Below are 10,660 nucleotides of genomic sequence, written 5' to 3' on the forward strand. Positions count from 1 at the left end.
TCCCCCCCCCCCCCCTCACTCGATGGCGAGGCTCTCAGCTTTCGGTGACGCTCAACATGGGTAGGATTAGGAGGCGAGAGGGCGTGGTTTCTTATATACATAGAGAGGCAGGTTCCCCTAGAGGAAGGTAACGGTCACTAGCGAGGATCTCAGCCGGATTCTATTGAGTCACCTGATCCGAGCGTAAAGCGGGAGCAGCTACTGGCAATGGGCTCCATGGGTCAGCTAGTATACGTGAGAGACCTTGCCACAACGGTCCCTCGGGCAGGCGCGCACGAATAGAGAAAGTACTGGTGGTCGGGATCTATGGAGGCCGTTACATGGCGGTTACGAAAGGATTCATTGTGATCCCCATTGATTTAGAGAAGAAGGTGTTGGCACCTTGGCCCCATTTGGGAGCGACTTCTAGAGCCCATTCGAGTGCGAGATGGTGAGGCTGCACTGTGGGGCTCGCGTGTCAGTGACTAGTAGAAAAGGAAAAGAGACCGCGGGTGGAGCGTGCTGCGTTACTCGGCCCACGATGCATGTAAAGTTTCCTTTTCCTTTTTTATTCTTTTTCTATTTTCTATTTTCCAATTCCAATTAGATTTAGATTCAAACAAAGTTCTAATTTGCACAAAAAAATATCCAGCATGAATGCAAGGTTTGTGTATTAAGTTTATTCATTAATTTATTACCTTATTTATTTATTTAGGCAATGTTTTCAATATGCAACACACATAATATTTATTTTACGAAAATATTTTGAATGTGTAGTCACATTAAAAGTTCATTAAAAAAACTTTAATATTTATTACTTGTTTTGTTTTACGAGGAAATACTTTCTAATATATAATCTCTTTTATGAAATACTTTTACTTAAATCTTTTATGAGAAAATATTCTTATTTAGATTTCAGGATAATATATTTTTTCTAAATCCAAAAATTATGATTTTTGGGTGTTACAAATTCGAGGTGAAGAGCGGAACTTGAAGCCAGGGGTCCTGACAGACAGGTCCAGTCCCGTAGGACCGGCCACTCATTACCTTAGTACGCGTTTAAAGTTAACCGCGGAGGTCTCTATCTTAATACAGTAGAAGAGGATACTTAGTTATAAGGTACCGACAATACCCTTTTGCTATGTCGTGAAAGGCTTGAAGATATATGAAGATGCATTTACGACTTCAGAGATCATGAAAGTTGCATATTTCATCAACGAAATTCGTTGGGCTGTCAGAAATGGAGAACTTTCAGGTAAGTTATGTTATTGCTTCAGAAATTCTCGTTCATGAAGTTTACCTATATGTCTAAAAGATTTAGTATTATTTTTTCATTGTGTTTGTTTACTTTTATTAGTTTCCATAGTTAACATGTGGTTATTTCTCTATAAGAAAATAAATCAGGGGTATCATCAATTGATGCTTTAAGATACCAAAATGTTTTATGCAAAGCATCTAACCATTGTCCATTTAGCATGTTAATAAGATCAATTCTTAAGGGCTGATTTAGTGACCGAGGATCACGGAAGATGAGGGAGAAATTAATCCCCTCTAATCCCCTCCGTGATCCCCTTGTCACCTAATCAACCCTAAGAGTGCTTGTACTAAGATATTATAGTGTCATGACCACTATCAGAGTGTCTTGCGGAATTACTATAATGATAGTTGCTTCATTAGTCGATGAACCGTAAGCACTATATGCCAATAGGCTTCATATTTTTGTTCTTTAAAAAAACATGCTAGGTTTATCATAATTGGTTTATACATCCGTGTTGCTTACCACTTCAAATTCAAATTGATCTAGCAAAAACTTTAAATGTTTGTTCCCGAAAATTGCCTTCTAACCTTGTCTGTAGCATACGATATATATACTTATACTCATATATAATTTATCAGTTAAAATATTACTATGTGCATATAACAAATACAGATAAAATTCTACCATTAAAACCAATGCTCTAGATCGCTAGAAGAATTTGCTGCAGAGAGTAGTTTTGGCGTGGAGCAGACTAGCATGTCCTTTTCCGCTCTTTCCAGTTTCCACGGTGTTTGTTTCGTCTTTTTTCACGGATTTTTTTCCCTATGCTATATCCTAAGTGAAAATTAGTTGCTTTTCTAAACGCTAAATGTGAACATACAAAAGAAAAAAAACTCGTAACCAACTTCATCCCGACCCATTCTGCACACAACCGGAGTTTCCTTTCCTTTTTATTCTAAACGCAAAATGTGAACATACAAAAGAAAAAAAAAACTCGTAACCAACTTCATCTCGACCCATTCTGCACACAACCGGGGTTTCCTTTCCTTTTATTTCTAGGGAGTTTATTAGCTAGAGTATAGGGTTCAAACATAAATCTGTGTGCCCGAAGCCCTTTTTGGTTGATAATCACAGCTTGCTAGCTGCACCGCAACTTTAGTACGCTAGAATTCCCGTCAGGAGTGGCTACCCATCCAACTTCAGCCCTTTTAGATGCAAATTTAAACTAATTATATTAAATTAAACATATAAGATTCAAAACTATAAGAGACATCTATTTTAGATTATAATTTGCTATTTTAGAATAGACTGTATTGAATTTTTAGTACAATTTTAATATATCAATGGACTAATTTAGATGAATAGATGCTCGTGGGGTGGATATGTGGGGAACGGGGATGGGAAATGGTTCCCTATCCCTACCTCGCGAACCCAATGAGGATAAAGTTTCCCCTGTTTCAATTCTCGTGGGGACAAAATGACCCTCATCACCGTCTCCTAATAGAAGAGTTCCTCACGAGAAATCGGGGATCGAGCCACATTGCCATCTCTAGTTGTGTATGTTGTAGCTTTCACATGAGCGAGAATCTAACTGTAGCTTGGAGAGGCATAACCAGTGAAAGTGTTTGTGTTTTGTAGTTCACAAGATGCGATGTAGATTGGATTAAAGCTCTGAGGATGCAACACCTCAAAATAAGACTTGAAAGACTCATAGAAGACTTTCAAGTACTTAGTACAAGTCCAAGACATAAGATGAAAAGAGCCCAAAAAGAAGATAGAAGAAAGAAGAAGTGGGTTCTCGGCTGGTTCACTATACCGGATCGATTACGTAAAGAGCACTGCAAATCGGTTCTTGGCCAGCTGGCTATCCGAACTAGTCTAATCGTGCACCGGACCACGATCAAACGGCTAGTTGCCAACGGCCATCTGACGTAGCGGTCTCTAGACCGGTCTGGTGGTGCATCGGACCTCTGCACTGTTGCATAGAATCTGTCAGCCAGCCATGGCTAGCTAACGAGGAGGCACCAGACCGACAGTCTAGTCTGCACCGGATTGGTCCGGTGTGACACAGAAAGTGTTGCTTTCCTCCAACTGCTACATTTGGATAGGGGCTCTATAAATACCCCTTAGCCGACCATTTGAAGGTGTGGAGAGTTGGACAACCTTGCTATTGAGTTGATACACATATCCATTGCTCCATACACCCAAGTGCTTAATAGAATCACTCAGTGATTAGCATAGGTGCTTTGTGAAGTGCTTAGGTTAGTTAGACCGCTATTACGCTTGCTCTAGGTTTGTTCCTAGTTGATTGAGTGAGGTTAGAAAACCCCACAAACCCCTCATCCCTTGTGCAAGCCATGTAATATTGTACTAAGTGGGGCGTACCACATCGATCGATTTGTGGTGTGGTCGCCAACGTGTACTGGAGGGAACGAGGCCCGCAGCGTTTCAGGTGGAAGCTCGATAATGAAGACGGCGAGAAGCGTCCGGGAGGAGGCCGAAAGCGGAGCATCACTTGAGCGTGGAGAAGACCTATGACTCTCTATGGAGTTACTCGACCGGACAATTGGCCCTCATGTGGGCTTCCCTTTGTGTAGGGCACCAACGAGAATTAGTTAGAACCTTGCGTGGTTTTAGATACCTTAGTAAAATATCAACACATTTATGGGAGTTTGCTTTCTCTACACTTGTATTTAAGCTTCCGCATTTATTGTTTACTTAAGTTGCAATCTCTCTATTCCTAATTTAGAATATAGGATTGAAACTTAGATTGCTAAACTCCTTTTGTGGTAGAGATAGCAACACTTACACAAAACCTAGTTTGCACATTATTTCTTAGTATTTTGGATAGGTTTTGTTTAGTAGAATTATTTGTGGCCTAGATTAGCGAGAAAAAATACAAATCCTAATTTACCCCCTCCCCTAGGCACATGTAGTCCTTTCAGAAATTAAACCTTCCTAGTTCTATATGTAGATGACATTCTACTCACTACCTTTAGAATATGGTGCTAGCAACAAAGAAGTTTCTTTCCTCTTTTTTGATGTGAAAGACATGGGAGAAACCTCCTATGTAGTAGGAATAGAAATCCATATAGATGAAAACAAGGTATATTAGGACTACTTCAATAGAAAGCATACATAAAAGATGCACTAAAGATGTACGATGTGCGCAAGTGTAGACCCTCGTATACGCTAATATTTAAGGGTGATAAGTATCTTGAGAATCAATATGAGAAAGATCAAATGAAGTTAGGTCATTTCTAAACCTCTAAAACTAATAGTTAACAACTAAAATTATCTTGAAGGTTTAGAACGGGTCAACTAATAGACCCACTAATTATTACTTATATCTCTCGAACAAGTATTAGTTGTTAGCTGCTCCAACCCTACTAAAACCAGCTAATAACTTATTAGCTAACTAAAAATTAGTTCTAGAGGTTTGAAATAGGACCTTAGTACCATAAGCATTATGTATGCTTAAATTTATACTTGTTTTGACTTAGCATTTACAACCAAGATGCTTGGTAGATATCAAGTTAATTCAGGCATAAAGCACGAGAAAACGGTTAAGAATGCTCTTAGATATTTGCAAGCAGGGCTGTACCTGTGGGGGTGCCGAAGGTGCGGCCGCGCCGGGCTCCCAAAATCAGAGGACCCCCTAGCCACTAGACGCTAGCACCTTTTTCTGTTAAAACTATCTATTCTAGACACAAATACGCAAAGAGCGATGCGCTATCAACCAGTCTTGTTTAGATTGTTAAACTAATGTCTCAATTGCTTATCGAATACTCCATCCGTTTCAAAATAGTATTTGTTTTAGCTCTTGATTTTTATTTTATATTCAACTAGATGATGATAAATTCACCAAAGAAGCAAAACAAATTTTATTTTGATGTAGAGAGAGTATTATTTACTATAGACATGATGGTTGCATTGGCAGAGAGAAGCTTTTTAAAATTAAAATGTTTTTGTAAACTATTTATGGTCAACAATAACTTAAGAGAGGTTAAATGACTTAGCGATTCTATATATCGAAAAAAAGTTGTTGGATGAAATTGATCTCAATGATATAAGCGAGATGACTTTGTATCACAAAATGTTAGAAGATATTTTTAACGTTATCAGATAAGAAGTAAGTGTTTTTGGCTATATTTACATTTGTTATCTTATAAACATCAAAACAGTGCATAATAATTTTTATACATCAAATATTCGATATTGTATGTATAATTATATATATATTTGTGTGTGGATGGGCCCTCCATTTCGAATTTCGCACTGGGTCCCTGAAAAGTCAGGAACGACCCTGTTGCAAGAAACATGCTCGCATTTAGAAGATCTAGTTTCCTTAGGATTGTTGGGTATTCAACGGCTGAGCAACTATATGGGTAGATTTATAATCTCACAGCCTGATGGAAAATGGACATGAATAGAAGAAAGGAGGAAAGGCAGGAGAAAGTAGTAGTAAGCAAAGGCAAAGGAGAAGCTGTAGTGTTCCACGTCGATGTCAGCAGTGAAGGCGGGCTTTGATTGCCAAGTCAGTGGGGTGAGAGGGACCCATAGGGGCAAAATCGAGATAATAGTGGGGAGAATCAAAAAACCGCACCCCGGAGGCCACAAATCAAGCTTGTGGCTCTCGGCCACCGCCCGCTCGCCCACGTGGCCCCCACCCCCGACTCCGGCTCCCGCTCCTTAAAACTATCCCCAATTCCCCGTCCGCTATCCCGATCGATCCATCCATCGATCGCCCACGCTTCCGTCCATCCAGACTCCAGAGAGATAAAATCTAATTCCTGGACCTGGAGTGCAGACCGATCGCCGCCGCCGCCGCGTTGTTTCTTGTCTGCTCAGCTGTGGTGATGGTGCGGTAAAAGAAGGCTGCTCCATCGCTCCAACAAAAAAAAAGGTTGGGATCGCACGCGGCAGGCGACAAGCAGTTTCCAAAGAGAAGGGAAGCCTAGAGGAAGGGAGCTAGAGATGGGGGAGGGCAGAGCAGGAGACGGCCTCATCAAGCTGTTCGGGAAGACCATCCCCGTGCCGGAGACGGCCGCCGTCGGCGAGGCTGCCAAGGTTCGTCTCGTTTCTCTTCTCCCTCCGCCTAACATCTCTCTTTCCCAAGCCCAAGCCACGTTTGAATTGGAGCGAACGGTAGGGTGAGTGCTTGCTTGGACATAGCCAGTGATCAGGGCAACCAGAATTTTTTTTTCGCACCTACTAGGTTTAGGTTCCATCGTACGTGGCAGCTGGTTTTTCTGTTGCCCAGTTGCTCCCTCAGGATTTATGTAAACATAGGATGGTGATTTTCTGTTCTTCCTGTTTTAAATTTTTTGTATGTAGAAGCTATGTGATATGGTGTCATGTTTGACACTTTTGCCTTCCATTAGCATGCGAATTTTACCGGGTTTTTTTTGGGTACCCCTCCTCTCTCTCTCTCTCTCTCTCTCTCTCTCTCTCTCTCTCTCTCTCTCTCTCTCTCTCTCTCTAACAGCAGTGTTCTTGCTGTTTGCGGCCAAACCTATGGCTATGGTTTTATTATGTCAGCCGAAAAGAAACATTATTTAGCAGTTTATTCAGAGGTGGTGCAGGATTCAGCTGTACCCTTCCGATTGTTCCCTTTGCCCTTGCTTTCAAGGATTTCGCCACCAAATATAGGCAGAAGCTGCTGTATCAACCACTACAGCATGCGCCGTGTGGTACGGGATCAGTTACATCACCATGTTTTGATTAGTGTTAAAGTCACACGATCAACAGCTGCTTTATTAGCGATCAAGAGTGAAAAAAAAGAAAATAAATAGCATTAGAGTTCATAGGTCCAACCGGAAAAAATTATTCATGTATGACCTTTTGGCTGTGAACTAGTATTTTTTTTCTACAACAAACAAAGCTGAAACCTGAAAACTCTTGCGAGAGCTTTGAGTAGGTCAAGAACTCAGCGAGCTTGTATGCATGATTGCAGGACATGCAACAAAGCGGCGGCAGCGGCAGCGGTACGACTGATCCGAAAGGGCAAGAGAACAACGTTCAGGACTCCACAGGCTCGCCTCCGCAGCAGGAGGTCGCGGACACCGAAGACTCGTCGGCAGACAAACAGCAGGGCGAGGCGGGCAACCCAAAGGAGAAGCTCAAGAAGCCCGACAAGATCCTGCCGTGCCCGCGGTGCAACAGCATGGACACCAAGTTCTGCTACTACAACAACTACAACATCAACCAGCCGCGCCACTTCTGCAAGAACTGCCAGAGGTACTGGACTGCCGGCGGTGCCATGCGCAACGTGCCCGTGGGCGCAGGCCGGCGCAAGAGCAAGAGCGCGTCGGCCACTTCCCACTTCCTCCAGAGGGTCAGGGCCGGTCTGCCCGTCGACCCGCTCGTCTGCGCGGCAGCCAAGACTAACGGCACGGTGCTCAGCTTCGGCTCTGCCATGTCCAGCTTAGACCTCACGGAGCAGATGAAACAGCTCAAGGAAAAGCTCGTCCCGATAGCGGGGGACGAGCGCTCAGTTGGGTCTCGCACTCAAGGACCTTCTGCCAAGGCAGAAGACCCGGACCGGAAGGAGAATGTTACAGCAGATAAATCCGCGAGAGTTGTTCAGCATCCATGCATGACGAACGGGGTGGCCATGTGGCCATTTAGCTGTGCGCCACCAGTACCGGCCTCTGCCTGTTACGGCCCAGGCAGCATCGCAATCCCGTTCTACCCGGCAGCAGCTGCTGCTGCTGCCTACTGGGGTTGCATGGTTCCAGGAGCTTGGAGTGGCGCATGGCCGCCTCACTCCGGCCAGTCCGAGACGGGCTCGTCCATTACCTCCGCCTCTCCAGCAGCATCCACCAAGTCCAACATCTGCTTCACGCCAGGAAAGCACCCTAGAGACCGCGACGAGGAAGGAGGCGCCAAAGGAAATGGCAAGGTGTGGGTGCCCAAGACGATCCGGATCGACGACGTGGACGAGGTGGCCAGGAGCTCTATCCTGTCGCTAATCGGGATCGGCGGCGACAAGGCAGGCAAAGATGGCGGCAGAGGCTGCAAGCTCGCAAGGGTTTTTGAGCAGAACGAAGAGGCGGCAAGGACGGCAACTCCTCACTCGGCAGCCATCAGCGGCTTGCCGTTCTTGCAGGGGAACCCAGCTGCGCTCTCGCGGTCACTGACCTTCCAGGAGGGGTCTTGAGCCTCGCTCGATTCACAGCTGAGAATTTTGTACATTAGAGGGTTGTATGTAATCTAATCTAGGTGGGGAGGTGGGGCTCATAGCTGCCAGCGGACATTGAAACTATACAATAGATAGATATTTGTAGATAGCCAATATATATGGGTCGGGGGAGGAAAAAATTGATAATGAGAGCAAGTCCCCTTATTTGTATATATTATGGATTGGAATATTTGGTTGCCAAGTGGTCTTCCAGCAATAGCGCCAGATGTTCTGATCCACTGGCTGTTGGCCCATCGATCTCAGTGGACAAAAGTGGTCCACCTTATTCTGGGAAATTTCAGCATATATTCAGTTTGTTTCCACTTGTCTACTTCTTACTGCTGCATAAGAATTGTCTGCAGGTGCTGACGAAACAATATCTGACTCGTTCTTTTCACAAGATTGCACCATAGGCCCAAAACTTGCGCAGTTGTCGTCTCAGCTAGCCCTCCGAACTCACACTTTGCATCCTTAACCCCAAATGAGCTTGCAATTCAAAGGGGATTAGGTGAAATAACCATGTTCATTTTAAGGGGAGGGGGGCGAGAAAAAAACCCACTTTAGGCTAGTTTGTGAGCCACAAAACCAGAGAAGATTGGATAAGCTAAAATCTTCTCCTTATTTAATTTTGAATAAGAAAGAGATTTTAGCACTTCTAATTTCTATGGTTTTTGGACTCCCAAATTAGCCCTTCATGTTTGAGGGGGCTAGGTGAGATAATCGAGCAAGTCGAGGGGCCTCCGGTGGAATTCTCTCCTCGTTGTCAGTATCTTTCCTTCCGGCCTTATCCTTTGTTTCTTTATTCCTTTTTTATTTGAGATAACTGGATCACGAAAGTGATGCAAAAAGTGGACAAAGGCACAGAAGAAAGCAGGAAAGTGATGGACAACTACTGGATGCCCCACTGACCTTAAATGCGAAAGAGGAATAAATTATTGCCTTTCTGCCCTCACACATTCTCTAATTTTACTTCACAATATATGTTTCTTTTTTTCCGTTACATCTCTACTCTACTTTTCGTATTCTTTTCTGTGTATGACGTCACATTTTATTTTATTTTAAAAAAAATCCGTGTCGAAATCTAAAATATCGATTATTTTAAAACAGATAGAGTACCGCCACCCATCCATCAGACAAAAAGCTAGCGAATAAAAAAACGTCACAAAAAAGTATTAAATTTCACGCTAAATTCTCGTCTGAATATCTGATAAATTAGACCGGTACTCAGCATGCCGCCGTGAGAGAAGCTTCTGCCAAAAGTCTAGTCTAATTAGGCATAAAAGTGACTCCTGCTGACCCCCGCCCCCTAAACAATGATAACTAGTGTACTTCAGTCTAATTGCTGACTTTTTTTCATAACTGACTGGTAGCAAACTTGTCCTTGTCTTTATGCTATAAAAATTAACGGTAATAAGCTGTACTCGTATTTGTATAAAATGTCAAATAAGCTGTACTTGTACTTGTATTTGTATGTAACAAAATGGTTTTCTGTAATTGGGTCTGCTCCGTGCATAGTAATTATCTTAAACTGAAACTCAAAATTTGGGATCCATAATAAATACGAACAAAATTTTGATACTCATCATGAAGCATATGCTGATAGGTACCACTGGTAAATAAAGTCTCCCCTTTGTTAGGCAACACTTGACCCTTTAGAATATTTTCATAGCATGCATTATTACCACCACTCATCCTACTTTTTCACTCATTGACATCTATTGGTGGCAACTCCACTTACGCCATTGTCAACCATTTAATAGGCCGGCATGTTTGACCTTAAATCGAAACTTCCAATGTCCATCTTATATCCACTCTAGTAGTTAGAGGATGTTTGGTTTCTAAGGACTAATTTTTAGTCTCTTTATTTTATTTCATTTTAATCCCTAAATTGCCAAATACAGAAACTAAAACCCTATTTTAGTTTCCTTATTTGACAATTTAAGAACTAAAATAGAATAAAATTGAGGTTCTAAAAATTACTCCATAGAAACCAAACACTCCTTTATTATAAGAGCATGCAGATTTTGCAGCTAGACAACAACTTTGGGTATATAATAGCGTAAAAACAAACAAACTTGGATTTAGGGAAGAAAAAATTGCTTAAATCTGTTGTGTTTTTTGTTTCATGTCTAAAAGCATAAGGAATGATGTTTTTCTAAATAAGCGTAGATCTAATTAGACCACACTTCTGACTTTTATTCCTCTCAACAATGTGAAAACATGTTTAAGATGAAAAACTG

The 10,660-nt window shown here is 42.4% G+C and overlaps 1 protein-coding gene across 1 annotated transcript; it reads left to right on the forward strand.

The window, feature by feature from the left end:
* Positions 1-5,959: 5,959 nt before the first annotated feature.
* Positions 5,960-8,741, forward strand: LOC100193013 (uncharacterized). The gene is given in 2 exon segments (NM_001138181.1): positions 5,960-6,307; positions 7,194-8,741. Coding segments are annotated over 2 exon segments (1,299 nt in total). The 5' UTR covers positions 5,960-6,214; the 3' UTR covers positions 8,400-8,741.
* Positions 8,742-10,660: the final 1,919 nt, after the last annotated feature.

The sequence above is a fragment of the Zea mays genome, chromosome 1 (assembly GCF_902167145.1).
Source record: "Zea mays cultivar B73 chromosome 1, Zm-B73-REFERENCE-NAM-5.0, whole genome shotgun sequence".
NCBI lineage: Eukaryota > Viridiplantae > Streptophyta > Magnoliopsida > Poales > Poaceae > Zea > Zea mays.